Source organism: Delphinapterus leucas, chromosome 17, assembly GCF_059928025.1.
Source record: "Delphinapterus leucas isolate spDelLeu-1000000601 "Yukka" chromosome 17, BTC_Dleu_Yukka2, whole genome shotgun sequence".
Lineage (NCBI taxonomy): Eukaryota > Metazoa > Chordata > Mammalia > Artiodactyla > Monodontidae > Delphinapterus > Delphinapterus leucas.
The window spans coordinates 61,595,536-61,617,630 of NC_143145.1; the positions used below are offsets into that span (position 1 = coordinate 61,595,536).

Genomic DNA, 22,095 nt, shown 5'->3' on the forward strand with positions numbered 1-22,095 from the left:
AGCTTGGGGCTGGGGGTGGGGCAGGGAGTTGGGGGTTGGAGGGCTATGCTCCGTTGTGAGGCGGGGCCAGAAGAAGCCGAACCCCGTGGGCGGGGCTGCAGGGGTGGGACTTCCTGTCGGAGGCGTTACCAGCCTGACCCTCCTCTCTCTCCGGAAGAGGCCAGCGTTGGATGCGGCTGGTATCCTAGCGAGCCTCAAGCCCTTCACCCCGAGGTGAGACTTTCCTTCCTGCGATCCAGCACCAGCCCTTGCGGGGGGTCGTCGGGCGCTGCGGGCGCGGGCGGCTCTCCGGAGTGGTTTGGAGTGGGTGGGCTCGGTCAGCGGTGCGGGGTGGCGCCCAGCGACAGAGGCCGCAGTTGGGGCGCCTTCACCCCTGCTGTTTTGTCTTGACCCGCGGCCGAGTGACACCAGGAACGGTCCCTGCGTGTGTAGCGGTTTCGCCCCGGGGATCTCGCTGAACCTTTGCGGCAGCTTGTGTAGAATAATTCCCTCTTTTTCATTTTACCGATTCCAAAGAAGCTCAGAGAGACCTGGCATACGTCCAGGGGCGTGTAGTCCCGGTGTATGCCCCTGATCCCGTGCTGTCCGCAGTCCCGCTGCTAGGGACAGGTGGCAGGAAGGTGGCATGGCTCCCACCGAAGGGAAGGTGGTAACCAGGACAGAAAAAGTTGAAAATGTTTCATGTGTTTGTCTTTGAGAAAGTGAACAAAATGTGTTCCTTTTTGAGATATACTCAAAACTGGTTGGAAAGATAAGGCATGCATGCGAATGACCGAAATGTAAGGAAAACATTCCTGAGTGCCCTAAGAGTGATGTACAAAGTTTTATGGGGTCTTCCAGGCTTGGGTGTCCTCTGAGCTTCTCATGGCATGTTCCCTCCTAAGGAATGTCATTCAGACTCAGGACTCAGTTGTTGCCTACTCAGGTGGCTTGCATATTTAAATCTGCAGGCCATACCTCTCTTCTGAGGTCAGGATGCATACAGTCAGCTGCCTAATTGACATCTCCTTTTGGTTTCACAAAGATTCCTCATCCTCTACTCATTAAACTTTTGTTCTCCCGACCTCCTACCCAGATCCCAAATTTGACTCTTCTATTGCTCCGTGTTTCAGTAAATGTCACTATTATCCATTCAGTTGCCAAAGTGAGACATCTGGGCATCATTAAACTCTTCCTCTCCCTCATACTCCATATCCAATCTATTGCTAAGTGCCCTCAGCTTTACCTCCCAAAGCAAATATCCCCACTGTCTACTCTTCCCTCCACCCTCTAATCCATTCTATTCAGCAGCCACAATGTAGTGATTCCTCATGGCTCTCAAATCAAAATCTTACCTCTAAGGCCTCCCTGGGGATGAGCCCTACTATCCCCCGGCCTCACCCCTCCCCCATTCCTCTTGATCTCTGAGCTGTCACACTTAGGCCTTTCAGTTGCTCTTCACATACCAGGAGTCCTGCAGTTGAGTTAGTTAATACCTATTCTCTTGTCCGTCAAAACTTGGTTGAACCATGTTCTTAGGGAAACCGCATCTGGTACCCGAAACCAGGTCAGAGTTCCCCTGTTACATGCTTCTCATTGCACTTCTGCGTAGCCTTTATTGCATTTGTGATGTTGCATGTGGTCTGTGATTTTTTTTTTGATTAATACCTGACTATCCACTAGAGAGTAAGTGTGAACTCTGCCTGTTTTTCCTCACTGTGATGCATTGCACAGCATATAATAGATATTCAGCACATAGCTCTTGAATGGTTAAACAGATTATGACTTCTGGGTGGAGAATCCCTAGAAGAAAGGGTAGCTTTTGAAGTGAGCCTGGAAAAATTGGTAGGAGATATCAGTGCTGTTAGTACAGGGAGATATGAATGGCTTAAGCAAAGTTTCTGGCTAGAAAGCAGATTCATAGTGAGAACATCTAGTTCTGTTTAAGCCTAGAAGAAAGAAGTGGGAGTAAGTAAGAATGAAAAAAAAAAGGCTGGAAACAATTCTTGAAGTGCTCTAAGCAGTTACTCCTATAACTCAAAGAGTGGCTTCCTTTTAAAATTATTTAAATGCTCATATCAAGAAGAAGAAGCAACTAGCCGAAACAGCTCAAAGTATCTGTCCTTTGTCCTCCCTTCCCTTCCCCTCCCTCTCTTCCCCTCCCCATTCCTATACTGTGAGCACCAATGATTGGGATTTCCGACCAGTCTTCAAGGTGAAACTCTGTGTAAGTTATTCTCAAATATAAAGATGACAAAATTAGGGTTGTTTTATAAATGATCCACATTTTTCTGAGTCTGACAGCTTGAAAAGCTTCACTGTCCTGGGTACAGGTTTGAGAGTGTGGTCAAGCCAGTGGTGAGTTAGTTTAGTCTTCTCTTCAGAAGTCAGTGGGAAGCTGGACAGTTCAGAAGACAAAAATGTGTTGTTTTTTTTCCACTCTGAAACTTGGGGAAATTCCTTTTTTACTTTATTGTTATTTTTTTAGTCCTGGAATTTTCTTTCCTCAGAATGTTATGATAGAAAGAGCAGTGGACTTTAAATTCAGAATTGAGTTCGAATTCTGACTGGGTCATCTGTCTAATAAAGCAAATTAGTTATAATCACTGAGCTTTAAGTTCTTCATCTTTACAACCTCATTAAAAATAAATTCGCATGTATAAAGTACTGAACTACCTGACATTCAATTAGTACATGTGCCTTCTACCCCTTCCCTTCAAAGCTTCTTTAATTTCTATCTGTGGCTAGTGGAATGCACGGGTGCCAAAACTGCAGATACTGAAAACTGTCTGTGTTCCCTGTGTTCTTTCTCTAATTTTCACTTTATTCGTAACCCAAACATGCACCTGTCTTTTAAGATATTTCTTGTATCCTTTCTTCTCCATTCCCTAGACCAATGCTGTTTTTTAAAATGTGTGGTATGGGCACTTTGGGAGACACTTTTATAGAATACTTTTTGTTATGAAAATGTTTCTACAGTAGAAGTGAAGTAATTTAGATAAAAAGTGTTTCTTAATGGACCTGTGAGTGAATACTGAAAAAAACTGAACTCTAGAATCAGGTAGAGGGTAAATCCTGAATAAAAGTATTTTGCAAATTGAGGTGTTTTTGTGAACTAACTAGTCTATGATTAAGATTTTTAGAGATTTGTAACTGCTGTATCTTTGTACGTGTTAAATCTGTTCAGAAGATGGCTGATCCTTGGCAGGAATGCATGGATTATGCAGTAACCCTAGCAAGACAAGCTGGAGAGGTATGAACTGAAATCTTTTCAGCCATGATGTGTTGGATGTGGACAGCGTGTGGTTGCCTTGTTAAACAAAACATATACTTTGATTAATCTGTATTTGTTTTCATTTTATTAAACTTTAGTGGAGTGATACTTTAATTTTATGTCATTAAACTTTTTGTGATGACAGTTGTGAATCTAAAATAGGATGTAAGATTCTATGATTTTATACCTAGAAGGTCATAACCCCTAAGGATTTATTTTATTTACACTGTGATAAGAAATATTTAAGAATATCATTTAAGACAGATTGAATGTTTCAAACCATTTATGTATTTCATCTTTTAGTTTGATTTAAAATGACTTATGCTTTTCCTATTTGCTTACCAAAAAATCTTTTTAGATGGTTCGTGAAGCCCTAAAAAACGAAATGAATATTATGATCAAAAGTTCTCCAGTTGATTTGGTAACTGCTACTGACCAAAAAGTTGAAAAAATGCTTATCTCTTCCATAAAGGAAAAGTATCCATCTCACAGGTATTTCTTATTTCAATTTCTTGTGATAAAAATGAAATCTAGGTTGGAGTCAATAGTACTAGACAGAAATTTTGATTTTAGACTCAGTAATTGACTATATTTAATTTAAGCTGAACGGGAATTTATTTGGAGGGTGTTGGGCAGCTCAGGAGCCCTGAGAGCAGGGCTCAGGTGGGAACCAGGGAGGAAGGCAGAGCTGGTTAGGATTGGGTTAGGGTTAGGGTTAGGGTTAGGGTTAGGGTTAGGAGCCATTGCTTCTGATGCTGCTGGCAGCCTCACTCCTGACCCTGCTCACTTTGGATATCTTTACCCCATTAGCTCAAGATTACAAATCCTGGGCAAGAACATCTGCTAGCTGAACTGAGATTGTTTGCCTAAACTCACACTTCCAGGGAGCAGTGAACAGGGGCTATTTGGATTCCTTTATAGTAAGAGGAGTGTTTGGATGCTGGGAAGTTGACGTGACAAGTGGCTGGCATAGACAAGATTTAAAAGTTCAGTTTTATTCTCTATATTGCAAATTTTTTAGGTGCTAAAGTTATGGTAGCTTTAAGGAGTTTGAGAGAAAATACTAAAATCAGGGCTTTCTTTATAGGCACAGAAATATAACCAAAATATTGTCATCATTTTAAGGGTTTAACATTGTCATTCTCTACTTCTTCGTGATCATGCCATTGGCCATTCCTGGTATTTTAGTCACTGAGGAGAAAAAAAATGTTTAAAGCTAAATATATGTCTTCTCAATGAAAAGGTTTATAGCCAAGAGAAAAAGATACAAGAAAATTATGATAATGATTATTAGGACTGTTCAGTATTGAATAAAGGACATAAATAAAAAAGAAAGTAGCAACGGAAAGAAGAAATCCAGTGAACTCAGACACCATTTACAGAATTCACCTGAGATTTACTGTGTAGCGTGTTTTGGGAAAGCATGTAGACACAGTAATTTTGGTGGGTGATTTGCTTTCTCACTGACTTATTTAATGTTCTGTATATTATCTATTGCTGTATAGCAAGTTACCCTAAAAACTTAGCAGCTCTAGACAGAAAACATTTATTATCTTAGAGTTTTCTAGGGTCAGGAATGTGGTAGTAGTTGGGCTGCGTTGTTCTTGCCAGGGTCGCGTAACGTTATAGTCAAACTAACTGTGGGTCACCTCAGGCTCAGCTGGGGCTGAAGGGGCCATTCACTTATGTGATTGTTGCTGACTTCAGTTCCTCATGGGTTGTCTGCGGCAGCTCCGCTCAGTTCCTTACCATCTGGGCCTCTCCACAGAGCAGCTGATAACATGGTGGCCGGCTTCCCCCAGAGCAACAGAGGGAAGGGGAGGGAGGGAGAAATAGAGTGAATAAGATGGAAACCTCAGTGCCATTTTGTGAACGAGTCTTCCAAGTTGCACGTTGTCACTTCCACGTTTTTCTATTGGTTAGAAACGAGTCACTAAGTCCAAATTCACACTCAAGGCAAAGGGTGTTAGGCTCTACCTCTTGAAGAGAGGAGTATGAGAGAATCTGTGGACTTATTTTTAAAACCTCCACATTTCCTTAGTAAGTTCTCATCTGCAACAAATTCCCTTTTCAGCATGTGTGCCTTCACTTATCCTGGCATTACATTTGAGAATTTCAGATTCTGTTATTTTTCACATGACTTTGTTCTGGGGGAAGTAAAACTTTCTCACTTTCATCAGTCTGCAGGAAAAACAATAGAAAAGTGTAGCGTACGGACTTTTGTTATGTTTTATAGTAGACCCTGGGTAGCTTAAGGTTTGAAAATTGTTGAAAGCAATGTAAAGATTCAGAGTTTGTCATTTTTGTTTTTAGTTTCATTGGTGAGGAATCTGTGGCAGCTGGGGAAAAAAGTATTTTAACTGACAGCCCTACGTGGATCATTGACCCTATTGATGGAACAACTAACTTTGTGCATGGGTATGTTTTAAAAATTTTAATATTGTAATTACTGTTACTGTATTAACTGAATGGACTGTTGGATATTTTGTTCACAAACATATATACTTTAGAGAAAAGTGTAAATTGTAGAGTAGTTTGTAAGTGTATTATGCATAATTTTCATCAGCTATGGAAGAGGTGATGAAGTATTAATGTTGTAGACTTGTCCTGTGCAGGAAAGTGCCCTGTTCACCATTCTTTTTCTCACTGTTGAAACCACATAAAAATGTATGCAAGCAACATTGCTCCTTTGAGATCAATTAAGGAAATAACTAACTCAATACTGGAGTGTTGTCTATATAGAATGGGTTCAATCCAGGAGAAAAAAACTGTTAAAAAGAGCATGGATTTTAGGATGTGTGAATTGTGACCTTGAGCAAGTTCTTAATCTTTCTAAGCTTCAGTTTTTGTTTTTTTTTCATTCTATAAAATGGGCACATTAATGGTACCTGCCTCATAGAATTGCTTGTTGATGCGACTCAATGAGTTGTACATTTATATAAGAACTTACTCTAGTGCCTGGCACAAAGTAAGTATATAACTCAGGATATTTAGAAGAAAGCCTGATAGAATTGCCAGTGAGAGTTCAAATGAGTAGCCTAGTTTGGTGGGGTGACACATAGTTGTTATATTTGAAGTTACCATGTAGCTAGCTGTATGTATCTTTACTAATAGAATTGTTAAAGCCATAAAGCTAAGATGTAGAATCGTTTTGTGATGGAATGTTAATGTGGAAAGATGCTCATAATATTATATAACATAGAGAAGATTATAATATATAGTATGATCCCATTTTTGTTAAAATTAAAACTATATTAATGGAATTCTACATTTAAATGGTATGAAATGGCATACAGTGCCAAGTGGCCTTCCCACTTCTGACCCCAGCTTCTCAGGACCCATCTCTGGAGGTGACCATTGTTATCAGCTTCTTGTGAATCCTTTCAGAGATGTCTCATGCCTGTAGAAGCATCCTGTATGTATGCATCTGTATATTCTACCCTCCCCATCCCCTACGATTTACACAAAGGGTTGCATACTGTACACACACTTCTGGGGGAGGAGGGATAAGACTGTTCATATGAAAAAATTGTAAGCAGTTTTATTATGAAAAAACATGTTTGTTGAAAATAAGTTCTATTTTGATAAATTTGTGTGTGTGTTTTTTTTTTTAAGATTTCCTTTTGTAGCTGTTTCAATTGGCTTTGTTGTTAATAAAAAGGTATGTTGTTTAAATTTATGGGTGGTAAAATGCCTTGCTCTCATTTTTTGAGAAAGAGTAAATGTGTCTCCATAATAAATTTAGGTTTGTCTCTATTCAATTTATGTAGCTGCATTATTTTGAAATAAACTCCAGAACTGTTAAACTTGTCATGATACTTTTTCCAGTGAAGAAAATGTAATGTTTTCTGAGAAGATTTTATAAGGAAAAAATACACACAAATAACTGAAATATGATTCAGTATTTAATCACCATTATATATATGATAGAGTCAGATAAGATAGGCGTTGATGTAGGGTCTAAAATGCTTAATGGAAGAGGTGTGCTTTGAGCTAGGAATGCTTTAGTGGGCATTGTGAAGGGAAACATCAGGAAGTGGAAGGGGCCAAGCATGGTTAGAAAATGCAGACTATGTTCAGGAACCTGAACACTTGCTGTATCTAAAGCCCAGTAGAGTACAATCTCTACCTGTTGCATTTCCGTGTTGTTTGGGTATTTGATTGATCAAAACACGAATGATGTTTACTAACATCTTACATAACTGTCTTCAAGGGGCTTGCGATATATTTGATCAGCATGCACACAAGAGAGTTAAGGAATCTCTGAAAATAAAAACACAGATTAGTGCAAATGAAATCTTAGGCACAGGATTGTGTTAATCACTGAGAACATTCAAAGGGAGATAGGTGAGCATTTCTCATTTAATCAGCCCTGGGCTGTTGAACTCCCAGTTCAGTGCAAAAATTACATGTGTGAACAGATAAAGGTAATATGTGGTGGAACTGTGAAAAAAAAAAAAATACTATGAGAACATGAAGAGGGTGTAACCAATTCTGCCAGGAGTTGTTTGGGGAAATCTTCATACTAAATGTAATGGGTCTTAGAATTTAGTCATGTGAGTTGGGTCATAGCAAATTAGGGGTTTGCCAGATAAAGAAGAAAAAGAAAGCATTTTAATCAGAAAGAACAGTTTGGAGAAGAGCATGATGTGTGTGGGGAACGGTGAGATGTTCACTGTGGGCAAACCTCTGGAAATGGCAGGAGCAGAACCAATGAGGTGAGTTAGTTGTGGTCTTGCCGTGAGGCACCGTGGCCTGTCCATGTCAGAACATTTAGATTTTGTTTTTAGGTGGTAGGAAACCAGTAGAGGTTTTTAAGTGCAGAGTGACAGATAATTCCAGCAATGTAGAGGTCACACCAGAGGGGCAGGTGATTCTGAACTCAGATGGAGGTGGGGAGAATGGCTGAGGAAATGCCAAAAATCAGGAAGTGTTTTCAAGATAAAATTGGAAGGAAGTGACTAATGGGGAAGGAATGAGGCGTGAGTGATCAGGTAGTGAGTGAGTTTGACTTCCTCAATTGAGGTTTCTGCAAGCCTAGGTTCTGAAGCACAGCTACTGACCTGTTAAGATGGGGTTGGTGGGAGCCACAGTTAGAGAGGTAGTTGAATTTGTGGACTGGAAAGAACAAACCTGTAAGAATCGAGAGAGCTAAAAGGGAAATGGAAGAAGAGGAAGAATGAAAAACTCTGGGGAACACAACTTTTTAGGGGTTAGGCAGAGAAGAAGGTCATAAGAAACTGTGACACCAAGACAGATCAGTGAGTGTAGTAGGAGGTCTAGGAGAATACTGCCAGGAACACGGAGTATGGGATTAACTGGTGATGGTCAGCAGTCTCCAAATCTTCAGAAGACGCATTTGGTCAGCAAGAGTGCGTTGATCTCTTTGCAAGGAGTTTCAGGAGATGCGTGATCGGAGAAGAAGCCAAATTGTAGTGTAGTAAGAGAATGGGAGATGCAAAGTCTAGACCACTCTTTGGCAGTGAAGAGAAAAGGAGAAGGTAATGTTTTGAAGGTTTTGTGAGGGAGGAAGAAATTTGGCGAGAAGTCCCGGAATGAAAGTCCAAGAGAGGAGGGATCTGTTGATGGAGCAGTTTTTCAGAGAAGTTTAACAGGAAGAAGGATTCACCCTAGAAAACAGGAGCAACCTGTCTTCATCTGAGGCAGGAAGGAGAGAGGTCAAGGTGGGTGCCCTTAAATTCAGAAATGGATGAGACAGGAGTCAAGTGTTTAGGTCTGATGACTTCTTTCCTCTGACTAAGCTGGGAATTAGCATTTTAAATATCCCATGGTTTAGCCATTTGAAAACATTATTAGTATACCAGATTTTCTTGTTACTTTCTTAGAAAAAGTATGGATGACATGAGAGAGAATACTCAGGTTTGGTAAAGGAAACTTGTTTTCCTTCTGCAGATGGAATTTGGAATTGTATACAGTTGCATGGAGGATAAGATGTATACTGGCCGGAAAGGAAAAGGTGCCTTTTGTAATGGTCAAAAACTACAGGTTTCACGCCAAGAAGGTTGGTTTATCCTCTAATTTTTGGTGTGATTGATATTATGTATTTGTATGCTACTGTTTTTGAATGTTAACCTGTAGAGCTCTCCAAGTGTTAACTGATTCATAAATTGTGTCTGTTTTCTCTGTACTTTTTAATTGTGACCACAATTTTGGATGTAGTAGTGGAAGCAGGGGAAGCAAGTGCGATGGAGCAGAAGACACTTGAGGCTTGCGTTTTGTCAGGGGCTGGGGAGGAAGATGAGTAAGAATGACTCTCTGCCCTCATGGCCTTCATGTTTTATTGCTTCAGCCACTGCATCTCAAATTCTTTGTAGAATTCCTTTGTTCTGATGCCATTGGGCCCAGTTATTAGTAAATTGAGGGGGAAAAGGCACTTCAAGTTGGGAATCATTAAAAATGAGGCATAAAACTATTATATATAGGATGCATAAACAACAAAGTTCTACTGTATAGCACAGGGAACTATATTCAATATCTTGTGATAAGCCATAATGGAAAAGAATATGAAAAAGAATACATATATATGTATAACTGAATCACTTTGCTGTATAGCAGAAACTAACCCAACATTCAGTTATACATATATATTCTTTTTCATATTCTTTTCCATTATGCTTTATCACAAGATATTGAATATAGTTCCCTGTGCTGTACAGTAAGCCTTGTTGTTTATGCATTCTGTATATAATAGTTTGCATCTGCTAGTCCCAAACTCCCAATCCTTCCATCCCCCTTGGCAACCACAAGTCTGTTCTCTATATCTGAGTCTGTTTCTGTTTTGTAGATATGTTCATTTGCGTGATATTTTAGATTCCACATATAAGTGATATCATGTGGTATCTTTCTTTTTCTGATTTACTTCGTTTAGTATCATAATCTCCAGGTCCATCCATGTAGCTGCAAATGGCATTATTTCATTCTTTTTTATGGCTGAGTAATATTCCATTGTATGTATATACCACATCTTCTTTATCCATTAATCTGTTGATGGACATTTAGGTTGTTTCTGCATCTTGGCTATTGTAAATAGTGCTGCCATGAACATAGGGATGCATGTATCTTTTCAAATTATAGTTTTATCTGGATATATGCCCAGGAGTGGGATTGCTGGATCATACAGCAACTCCATTTTTAGTTTTTTGAGGAACCTCCATACTGTTTTCCATAATGGCTGCACCACTTTACGCTCCTGCCAACAGTGCTACCATTTAATTTTAATTTTTGTCTTTTTCAAATCTATATATAAATTATTTAATTTCTAGATTCCACTTTTTTTTTTTTTTTTTTTTTTGCGGTACGCGGGTCTCTCACTGTTGTGGCCTCTCCCGTTGCGGAGCACAGGCTCCAGACGCGCAGGCTCAGCGGCCATGACTCATGGGCCTAGCTGCTCCGTGGCATGTGGGATCTTCCCGGACCGGGGCACGAACCCATGTCCCCTGCATTGGCAGGCGGACTCTCAACCACTGCACCACCAGAGAAACCCCCTAGATTCCACTTAAAAAAAAAATATGTAAGACGTTTGCTCGTTTCCCACTAAATGTGTCATGCATGCAGGCAGATTGGTTATATTCTGTACTTTTGGGGGGGTGGTGTAAGGAGCTAGACTCTTTTTGATGATTATAAAAATGATGATAAAATAACTAAAAGAGATAATAAATTGATAAGTATTTTAATATTTAAAGCCTTAGAAAGAAACAAATATGATACAACTAGGAAGAGGAATAAAAATGTCCAATTTGTTCTGAGTTACAAGTGTCAAATTTTTTATCAGAATTCTTATTAATAAACTCTAATGATTATTTAAAACATTTTCTTTTAGATGTTACCAAATCACTCTTGGTGACAGAGTTGGGCTCTTCCAGAACACCAGAGACTGTGAGAATTATTCTTTCTAATATGGAAAGGCTTCTTTGCCTTCCCATCCATGGGTAAGCTCTTTTCACTTTTTCCCAAAAGTTGAACATTCTATGTTAACATTATAGATAATTTGACATTCTAAGGAATGAATTTTTCTTTAGAAATGAAAATTTTAATTAATAGACATGGGATCAGTACCATAATTCTAATTTTATAATGTAATTTTTAAAACTTTTATTTGAAAATAATTTCAAATTTAACAAAATTTTCGGAAATAAAAAACTACAAGAAACAGGAGTATACACTTTATCCAGATTCACCTATTGTTAACATTGTACCCCGTTTGCTTTATCATTTTATCATTCCTTCTTTTCTCTGTGTCTGTCTCTCTCTCTCTTTCTCTGTGTATGTGTGTGTGTGTGTTTGTGTAAATATACTCCTTTTTTTCCCTGAACTATTTCATGGTAAATTATTTAGATCATGGCTCTTTACCCCTAAATACTTCAGTTTGTTATTTCCTAAGAATAAGGATACTCTCTTCCATAACCACAGTACAATTATTGACTTCATGAATTTGCTCTTTATCTAGTCTACCATCCATCCATATATAGCTTTGTCAGTTGATCTAATAATGTCTTTTATAGCATTTTTCTTCCTCCAGTGCAAGATTCAGTCTAGTGTCAGTATTATGTTTAGTTGCCATGTCTCTTTGGCCACCTTTAATCCAGAACATTTCCACAGCCTAAGTAATTACCCACTTCCTCTAAGTTTTCAAGTTATTTGCATAGAGGTATACAAGGTAGAATCTTATAGTTTATTTCTGGCCTCTCTGTATCAGTAGTTATTTCCCCCTTATCATTTCTTATTTTGTATATTTGTGCTTTCTTCTTCTTTTTAAAAAGTCTTGATTAAGTTACTTGGTGGTTTGTCTATTTTATGTTTTTTCAAAGAACCAGGATTTTGCTTATTAATCTGGTCTACTGTTTTTCTCCTCTGCTTTATTATTTTCATCATTGTGCTTTCTTTTTGTTCATTTTGTTGTTTCCTTATTTTTTTCCTTTTTAAGTAGAGAATTTATTTTTATGATTTGATTTTTATTGATGTAAGTATTTAGGCTATGAATTTTTATCTGATTACTGCTTTAAATGTATCCCATAGATTCTGATGTGTTTTCATTTCAATTATTTTTCACAAAATTTGTTACTTCTGTTTGTATTTCCCTTTTCACCCAAGAGTTGTGTTCTTAAATTTCTACGAGGAAATGACTTTTTTTGCTTTTTTTAATTTCATTTTTAATGTGTAGTTTTATTACATTGTAATAAATATATATTATGGAACTTTATGTTTTCTTTGTGCCCAGTATATGATCAGTTTTTGTGGAACTTCCATATGCACTGAAACAAAAGTACATTCTGTATTGTACTTTGATGTTTGAACTTGAAATCTGCTTTGACATCAGAATTGTGCCTGGTAAATCTTTGTCCACTCTTATTTTTAGTCCTTTTGAATCACTGAGTTTTAAGTGCATCTCTTGAATACAGCATAGAGTGGAGTTTTGCTTTATAATCAATTTGAAAATCTTTTTTCTTTTCATAAAAATGTTAGGCTTACTCATTTATTGATATTGACCGTTTTGTTTGGTCTCTGTTGTATTATCTTACATTGTAATTACTTTGTATATTATGTTATAGTTACTGTATTTATTTGGTGTATCCTCTCTGCTTTTTTTCTTTTTAGAAATAGAAATTTATGAAAGGTTCAATTTTATTCTAGCGGGTTTCTTTTATATTAAAACTCTTTATAATGCTCTTAATATTCTCTTTTCTTACTTGACCATTCACTCTCTGTAAAGGCTCCAGAACGTTTTGGCTTCCGCCTGTTACCTATATGACATTCAGTGATTTTACTCTACTTTCCCCTTTTTCTCTCCCTTTTCATCCAGTTTTTTAAGTTGCATTCTTTCTACTTTGTCAGACGTATTATTATTACGTATTCTCTCACCCACGGTCCCATCCTGTGGTCTTAGTTTTTCCATGAAGTTCCACAGTCCTTCCATGAAGTTTTCCTGGTGTCAAAAGTTCATAAATAACAGAATTAAAACCAGCGAATCACTGAAGTATAATTAGTAAAAGTTTATTGTGCACACACCAAAAAGACAGTTTGCAAACCAGGAACACCCTGACCAAAACATGAAATGAGGCTCGGGCATATATTGTTATAAAGCAGCTTATAAAGTGGAAAGCAGTGACTATTTATTCTTCACAGTGATTGGCTATAATAGAATTTTTTTAAATGATAGGGAATTGATTAGTGGTTACCTCATATCAGCCTTGAGAAACAACTTAAGTTTTGCTTGTCATTTCCAGAAGCATAAGCAAGAAATGACCCAGGTTGAGTTAGTTTTGCAAAATATGCTAAATTAAGCTTTGTTTGCATGACTAAACTGGTTTTGTCTGCTCAGGGAATTTTCAAGGCTGGTCTCTGTTTGTTTTTGATTTAACACCAATCACCTTTAGATTAGATGAAGCTCATCTCTTAGTAGATTCCTTGAGAAGGGCACATGTACACAGTATTCCATGAGATCTGGCACATTCCAAACTGTTTTTCTATGGTCTTGAAACGTGAAGGACAGCTTGGCTGGATAGAACATCTTTAGTGAAAGAAAGTATAAAGTACATTTCTTTTTTTTTTAGAAATTTATTATTTTTTTATTTACTTACGTTTTGCTTCGTGGGTTTTCTCTAGTACTCTTTGTGGTGCGTGAGCTTCTCACTGCGGTGGCTTCTCTTGTTGCAGAGCACGGGCTCTAGGTGCACGGGCTTCAGTAGTTGTGGCACATGAGCTCTAGAGCGCAGGCTCAGTAGTTGTGGTGCACGGGCTTAGTTGCTCCAAGGCATGTGGATCTTCCCGGACCACGGATCGAACCCATGTCCCCTGCATTGGCAGACGGATGCTTAACCGCTCTGCCACCAGGGAAGTCCTGAAGTACATTTCTTAAAAATGCTATTACAGGGCTTCCCTGGTGGCGCAGTGGTTAAGAATCTGCCTGCCAATGCAGGGGACACGGGTTTGAGCCCTGATCCAGGAAGATCCCACATGCTGTGGAGCAACTAAGCCCGTGTGCCACAACTACTGAAGCCCGCGTGCCTGGAGCCCCTGCTCCGCAACAAGAGAAGCCACCGCAATGAGAAGCCTGCGCACCGCAATGAAGAGTAGCCCCTGCTCGCTGCAGCTAGAGAAAGCCCATGTGCGGCAATGAAGACCCAACACAGCCAAAACTAAAATAAGTAAATAAATAAAAAACCCAAATTTAAAAATAAAAGCTATTATACTGTTGCCTTGCTTTGTATGTTATGAGAAATCTGATGCCAATTTAATCTTCTTGACTTTTAAATTATTTCATTTTTCACTTGGAGGCTCTGAGAAAATTGTTTTTCTTTTAATCTTCCATGGCTGACACTTTTATAAGGGTATATCTTGGAATTGATCATTCTGGGATGTTTTCTCCCTATAAAAGGTAGATTCATCTTTTTTTTTTTCTGGAAAGTTTTCTTGAGTTTTAGTTTTAAGTATTAGTTCACTTCTGCTGTTTTCATTTTATTCTTCAGAGACACCAGCAGGAACATTAAATCTTCTTTGTTTCTTCCCTTTCAGCCACTTTCTCTCCGACCCATTTTACTTCTTTCTTTTATCGCTTTTCCTCACTGCCCTTTATTAAGTTTTCATTTGCATCTGTTCTCTTTAGGGGACCTTGCGATTTAGTCTTCTTTTCTGATAGAATTTTGTCTTTTTTGTCCCACTTCTTTTCTGAGTTCAGTCATCTCTTGTTTTATTTTTTCCTTGTTTTATTTTGTTTTGTTCATTTCTGTGCTTAATTTTTTGCAGAGACACTTGATGAGTCAAAAACACCCCAAACACTTTTATTAGCAATGTCTGATGTTTCACAGTAGATTTGTGTGGATGTGTCTACTTTTTCTATTTCTGTTCACTTTGCGATCTGGGTTCCTGGTTTCAGAGCTCCTTAATCCTGTCAGTTCTACCCTTCTGTATAGGTTCTGTTATGAATTTCTGCTAAGTGGTGCTGGGAGGTGAGGATTGGCATGTCTTGTTTATCTTTCATTTCTCAGGATCTTTAATATTTTCACTCTTAGCTCCTGCTTTCCTTCACCTTGTCCCAAGAGATACCACCTCCTTTTATTTTAAATTGAAGTATAATTATATATTAATTATAAATGACATTTATGAGGCAAAGTAAATCATTATGGGTCAATTTCCTTTGTGTAATTTTTTGGGATTTGTTTAATGAAATGCACTGTATTTGTTTACTTTAATGATGTTTTCTGGTATCATGCTTTAGGGAATAATTTCTTCATAAATATAGCTACTATTTTTTGAGGCTCTTTTATATGCTAGGCCCTGTGCTAGGTGCTTTACGTCTGTTGTTTCTAATCATTGCAGCCATAGCCAAGGTAAGTTGGTATCTCCATTTTGATAAGAAAGCTAAAACTTGAAGAAGAAACTTTTGCAAAATTATAGTTTTTAAGCAACTGAGTAGGGGAGCAAACTCAAATCTTTGTGATTCTGAAGATAGTCTTTTTTACTCTATACCATCCTAGCTGTATAGGAGGATCAGACTAACATAGCATTCAGGACACATATGTAAAATCTAGACCACATTCTCAATTATTTGGTAATTAATAATATTTAGTAATATTTTTCCATAAAAGAATATGCTTTCTGATCAAAAGACCTCTTGACTGAGAGCCATTGATACACATCAAAAGTAGACAGAAGCATAGCCTATGTGCTGTGCTGGAAGAACAATGCCTATAGCATTGTTCTTCCAGCCTAGGGTTCTATGTTTGAATGGAATACCAAGAGATAATTTGTGAGCGATCTTGGTATTTTCTTTCTATGACATGAGATGTGAACTATCACATACCCTTGAGAAGAGGAGGAAAATACACCATTATTTATAAACTAAAAAAAGCCACTAAAGTTAATTTGGGTTTATATATTTGGAAAGCAGTCAAACACCTATGGAAGTTTATTGAGGTTGCTAGTTCTTTCTTAAATTTGATGTATAGTAAGAATATAGGCAGTAAAATATATTTGAAATCAAGGGCATCATGTAATTCTGATCCTTTTTTAAAAAGAAAAATTGCTTTGGCATGAAGGATGTACTCAGGTGCAGTACTTTTTTTATTTTTAAGAAACTAAACAAATACCACATTAGTCATCAATTTCCCATTATTTCTTTTTTTTATTTTAATTTTATTGGGGTATAGTTAATTTACAGTGTTTTGTTAGTTCAGGTGTACAGCAAAGTGATTCAGTTATACATATACATATATTCATCCTCTTTTAGATTATTTTTTCACATAGGTTATCCCAGAATATTGAGTAGAGTTTCCTGTGCTGTACAGTAGGTCCTTGTTGGTTATCTGTCTTACATATAGTAGTGTGTGTTCATCCCAGTGTGTGTATGTTCATCCCAAGCTCCTGATTTATCCCTCCCCACTGTGTCTCCCCTTTGGTAACCATGGCTTGTTTTCTGTATCTTTAAGTCTGTTTCTGTTTTGTAAGTAAGTTCATTTGTTTCATTTTTAAAAATTAGATTCCACATACCATATGATACCACTCATATGTGGAATCCCCTTATTTCTTTAAAAATAAATAGTGAAGGAACTCACTGAACAAACCTAACTGCTTTATTTTCAGAGGTTTAAACAACTAAAAAAGAAGCTTGAGTAAAACCCATTTGAAAGTAGTAACTTACAGACATGATGACCTCTTTTTCTTAAACATTTCAGTGTGTATATTTTTGATAAAAGGGACATTCTTTAACATAACCACAATTACTAAAATCAGGAAATTAAGTTTGATACATTATCTAATATAGTGACTTAATTCGTATTTTGAAAGAATTCTAATCCAAGATCCAATCCAGGATCATACACTGCATTTAGGTGCCATTTCTCATCAATTTCTTTTAACCTGGAGCAGTTGCTTAGTCTATCTTTTATGACCTTGACATTTTTGAAAAACATAGGGTAATTATTTTATAGTATGCCTTTTGATTTGAATTTGTTGGGTTTCCTCATGATTAGATTTGGGTTATGCATTTGGGGCAGGAATGCTACAGAAGTACTGTTATTTCCTTCTCAGTACATTATATCAGGAGGCACATGGTACCTTTTTGTCCCATTATTGAATATTAACTTTGATCACTTGGTAATGATCTTGCTATCTTTCCCATTGTAATTATTGTGTATCTTATAGGGAGATACTTTGATATGTAAATATCATTCATCCACTCATTTTAGCGTTTATTTTTTATTTTTATTTTTATTTTATTTATTTATTTTTTTTGCGGTACGCGGGCCTCTCACTGCTGTGGCCTCTCCCGTTGCGGAGCACAGGCTCCGGACGCGCAGGCTCAGTGGCCACGGCTCACGGGACCAGCCGCTCCGCGGCATGTGGGATCTTCCCGGACCGGGGCACGAACCCTCGTCCCCCGCATCGGCAGGCGGACTCCCAACCACTGCGCCACCAGGGAAGCCCTAGCGTTTATTGATGATTCTTTCCTGAATCAGTTATTATTATAATGGCTAATAAAGTAATGTCTGTACTTACCTTAACTTGATATATTTCCAAGGAAAAGCTACTGTGAGAAGGCAAACCTGAAATAATCTTTCCGGGCAGGCCTAGATCTAAGCAGAGCCCACCAGTGCTGTTATCTCTTTGGTCACATATACTGATGCCCATGCAGTTGGGGATGACCAGGAGTACATTTTCACCCTTCTATAAACTACTTGTATTGTGGGGCTATTGTCCCTGGGTTTAGACCACAATGAATATACATGCATGCCATGATAGTAGAATTATAGCATTTTCTTCAGTTTTTTTTTTCTTTTTTTTAATTAATTTATTTTTGCTGTGTTGCGTCTTCGTTTCTGTGCGAGGGCTTTCTCTAGTTGTGGCAAGCGGGGGCCACTCTTCATCGCGGTGCACAGGCCTCTCACTATCGCGGCCTCTCCTGTTGCGGAGCACAGGCTCCAGACGCGCAGGCTCAGTAGTTGTGGCTCACGGAGACTAGTTGCTCCGTGGCATGTGGGATCCTCCCAGACCAGGGCTCGAACCCGTGTCCCCTGCATTAGCAGGTAGACTCTCAACCACTGTGCCACCAGGGAAGCTCCAGCATTTTCTTCAGTTTTTTTCCCCAAAATATCCTTGTTTTAAAGTTTATATTATAAATGATTGCTTCATAAGGATTAGTTTTGTCATTTATATAGTGCATCATGACTGTTGCATCAGTCAACACTTAAAAGAAACTGAAGTTAAGGAGGAATGCCTTATTTGAAATAATTTCTTTTTCTATCTTATTTTTAAAATGTTATTTGTTAGAATCCGAGGTGTTGGAACAGCAGCTCTTAATATGTGCCTTGTGGCAGCTGGAGTTGCAGATGCATATTATGAAATGGGAATTCACTGCTGGGATGTAGCAGGTGCTGGTGTTATTGTGACTGAAGCTGGTGGAGTACTCTTGGATGTAACAGGTAAAATTATGGGACGGTAAAGCATTTTTCTTTCCATATCTGTCGGACCTTCCTCTATATATGGCTTTTTTCCTTTAATGTTTGTTACATGTTATACCTCGGCTCTTAAGGCAAAAACAGCCATGTAATTTTCTACACAATCAAAATAACAAACATTGGGAGATAGAGGCAAGGCTAAGGAGCTAATGGTAGCATGGGATTAATAATCATAAATGGCTTAGCCTCTTCAAATATGAGTATCAGGAACTCTGAGAGGCTATAGAAAAAGTCAAGAAGGTCACTGAATCTGAGAATTGTACCAAGAGTTCTCTGAATGGTGACCATGGTGGTGGTTGAACATGGACTTCCTCCACCATCACTTTCTGCCTTGAGCCTAGAGGGGCTACGTATTTCCTCTGCGCTGGTGGTGAGATTTTTAAAAGTAAGAGTGAACCTGTGTTAAAATAATTCATCAGTGGCCTGGGAGAAAGGTGGCCTGGGAGAAAGGCAGCAAAGTATTAAGGAAATGGGAAGGAGAGTGGAGTGAAAATGCATTGGAGTCAGATTTTCTGTCCATAGATTCCCAAACATTAAAGAGGTAATAAGAGTAATAAAAAGAAGAAATAGAACACACAAACGGTGAAATAGAGAAAAGATGACATTTTCCAGACTAGTGTGATTGAGATACCAGTTCCCTCCACAACTGGTATTTACTAAAAGAAGGTGCTTAGAAACTCATTTATGTATTATCAAAGCTTTAAACATTATGGTTATATGACAGCATAGATCTTTTTAAAGATAGTCAAAAGTATTAAAATGTTATGATTGACCATAGTACATATTGCTATGCAAGTTTTATAGGAATTACTTTTGTACAGGATATAACCATGTTCCGTATTTGATTTTAGGTGGACCATTTGATTTGATGTCACGAAGAATAATTGCTTCAAACAATAAGACATTAGGAGAAAGGATAGCCAAAGAAATGCAGATAATACCTCTTCAAAGAGATGATGAAGATTAATTCTAACAGCTTCACACATTCAATCACAGTTGCATCTCTCCAGGTTTGCTGATGGTGTTACAAAATTCAGGACATCTGTTTCACTTGAATAATATGATTGGTTTAAATTGTCTTCGATGTCCCGATTAAAAATTGCAACTTGTTCTGTATTTTACTAAGAGTAGGTATGCAAGAATGGCTGAAATGTTTGTTTCATTGTTTTAAAAATTTTTGCGTGTTAAGAATGTACTTTGGGAAAAATATGCAGGCAGTTGATGAGACAGGTATCACATCAACTGAAATGTGTCAATTAGCAATTTAGAGTTTCTAAGTATTTATGAGCCTCTGAAATCTTGACTTAACTATTTATGTGCGTATGCATTCTTAATTAGAAAGTTAACTTTTTGGAAAATTTTTTTTCTTTAGTTCCAAAAGCCATACTTAACTAAATTTGTAAGAAGTATATAATGAGTACTTCCTAGACCAAGATTTCTTTCTTTGCAGAGAACCTTGTTTTATTAATCAGTGTAGCACCAAACATGGTACCTGTTAAATAGTAGGCAATCCAAAAATAAGCATTGAAAGAATTAATATTTTAAAGGTAGCAATTCCTAGTTGCTACATAAAGTAATGAGCTCATCATTCTGTAATTTTACTTCAGGTTTGGAAGCAGAAATTATCTGGTCATCCTTTTTATATTTCACATTACCATTCCTTTTAACATTTCACATTACCATGCCATTTCAATTAACTGTACCTATACGTCCTGATACATTTCAATTACTGTACCTCCTGATATCATTTGTTATTGTGGGCATTTCTGCAGTTTATATGTTTTTCAAAACACTGCATTGCAGTATATGTTTGGATTTCTTTAAAGTCCATATATAAAAGAGAAGAAACAGTTTCAGAAAAGCACTTTCATCAGGTATCTGATGTAACTAGATACTGTATGACACTTTACTAAACTCAGAATTCATGTTTTCAAGATGATCTGGCTGAGCACAGGAACCTGGCAGATATACTGCATTGTTAATATTGAACTATTTCTTTCTTCCCAATCTCCTTATTTACCTTTGTTGATTCTATTCAGCCTTAAAATATTCCTTAATAGTATTTGGCTTCTTAAACTCAAAAAGAAAATTGTTCTGGTTCATAGATATTTTTAAAAGAATAACTTATTGCTTAGCCTTGTCCTTTGACACATGAACAGTATCAAGTTTTGTTATAGGCTCACGTGAGCCTTATATTTGATGAAAGGAGAAGTGCTTCTATAAAGTTTTCAAGACAGGATTTTTTTTTTAATTGTCATGCACATGTAATACATTAAATATCTATGAACCTAAGATTTGAGTATTATAATTACTGTATTTGTACTGTTGGTCAAATGCATCTCATACTGTATTATTCTAAGACAGGTTGTTTTGCAATTAAATATATTGTGATTAAGAATATGATCATGAATAAAATTTTAACTAAAAAGTATATATATGTTATAGCCAGGGTTTATAGTCTTCCCAAATGTACACACACACACACACATAAAATATACACACTTGAACACCCCTCCTTTTTAAATAAAAAATGAGCTCATTCTATCATGTACTTATGTGTGAAGTGTTCTTTGGATTCAATATGAATTACTAGCTGTTCCTAGAAATGATTTACAATGTCTGGGTCAGTAGTTTGCCTGTGATATATATCATTTTGACTCAGTTGTCCTTCATTTCAAGATCTAATCTAGAGCCTAAGATACAATGTTTAAAGAAAGAAAAAATAATCATTTCGAATTGTTTCTATTTGCTTCAAGTTCATAACCCCCTATCTTTACCCTGCCTCATTTGGAAAAATTAATTCTTTTGTTATCCAATTAATACATACACATAGTTCAAAATTTCAAATAATATACAGAGCTCAGAAGGAAAAGCAACATTTTCCTATCCCATTCCACCTCACCCCTAAGTTGATCTCCCCAAACTCTTTAAGTAGTTTCTTTTGGTATTTACCTCCATCTTAAAAAAAAAAAAAAAGATAAACATATTCTGTTACATCTTTATTTATTGACTTTATTAATTATCTATTAACTTGCTATTATGGAAGATGAGGATTTTGTACTCTTAACTCCATGAATTACTTTTAGCTCCTCCTTTCTATTCTTCTAGTATAGTGATATCTATTATTTGTTGTTGTTGTTAAATTTATATTCAGTGTTTAACTTAGGACTTTTATTCACTGCTAACTAGCAGTGTGTTATGATTACATTTTCTTTCCTGTGCAACTTTTTGTTCTTTCTGAAGTTGACAGATTTTCCACAGGACTGTGTTTTTTGTTTTCCATTTGTTCAACCATAATCAGGTATTCTCTTCTAATAGTACTATTTTCTTTTCCTCTTGAAGATAGATCTTTTGGGGCCCTTTTCCTTT

The 22,095-nt window shown here is 37.3% G+C and overlaps 1 protein-coding gene across 3 annotated transcripts; it reads left to right on the forward strand.

Annotated features, from left to right (window-relative positions):
* The first annotated feature begins 110 nt into the window (after positions 1 to 110).
* Positions 111 to 21,277, forward strand: IMPA1 (inositol monophosphatase 1). Of its 3 annotated transcripts, none has more exons than XM_022555005.3 (9): positions 111 to 213; positions 3,167 to 3,232; positions 3,612 to 3,745; positions 5,567 to 5,671; positions 6,869 to 6,914; positions 9,167 to 9,275; positions 11,094 to 11,202; positions 18,539 to 18,690; positions 19,578 to 21,277. In XM_022555005.3, exons 2-9 carry the CDS (start codon positions 3,170 to 3,172, stop codon positions 19,691 to 19,693), a joined length of 834 nt encoding a protein of 277 aa, XP_022410713.1. In that variant the 5' UTR covers positions 111 to 213; positions 3,167 to 3,169; the 3' UTR covers positions 19,694 to 21,277. The 3 variants fall into 3 exon arrangements, with proteins under 3 accessions (XP_022410713.1, XP_089755137.1, XP_089755138.1); XM_089899011.1 differs by having other exon boundaries at positions 197 to 213; positions 3,115 to 3,232; XM_089899012.1 differs by lacking the exon at positions 111 to 213 and adding an exon at positions 2,049 to 2,206.
* Positions 21,278 to 22,095: the final 818 nt, after the last annotated feature.

What these genes read in the sequence shown, in the direction of transcription:
- IMPA1 (XM_022555005.3), top strand. Translation starts at nt 3,170, where the DNA reads ATGGCTGATCCTTGGCAGGAATGCATGGATTATGCAGTAACCCTAGCA. An exon ending in GCTTTGTTGTTAATAAAAAG is followed by an intron (nt 6,915 to 9,166) that starts GTATGTTGTTTA and finishes TTCCTTCTGCAG; the next exon opens with ATGGAATTTGGAATTGTATA. An exon ending in ACAGGTTTCACGCCAAGAAG is followed by an intron (nt 9,276 to 11,093) that starts GTTGGTTTATCC and finishes ATTTTCTTTTAG; the next exon opens with ATGTTACCAAATCACTCTTG.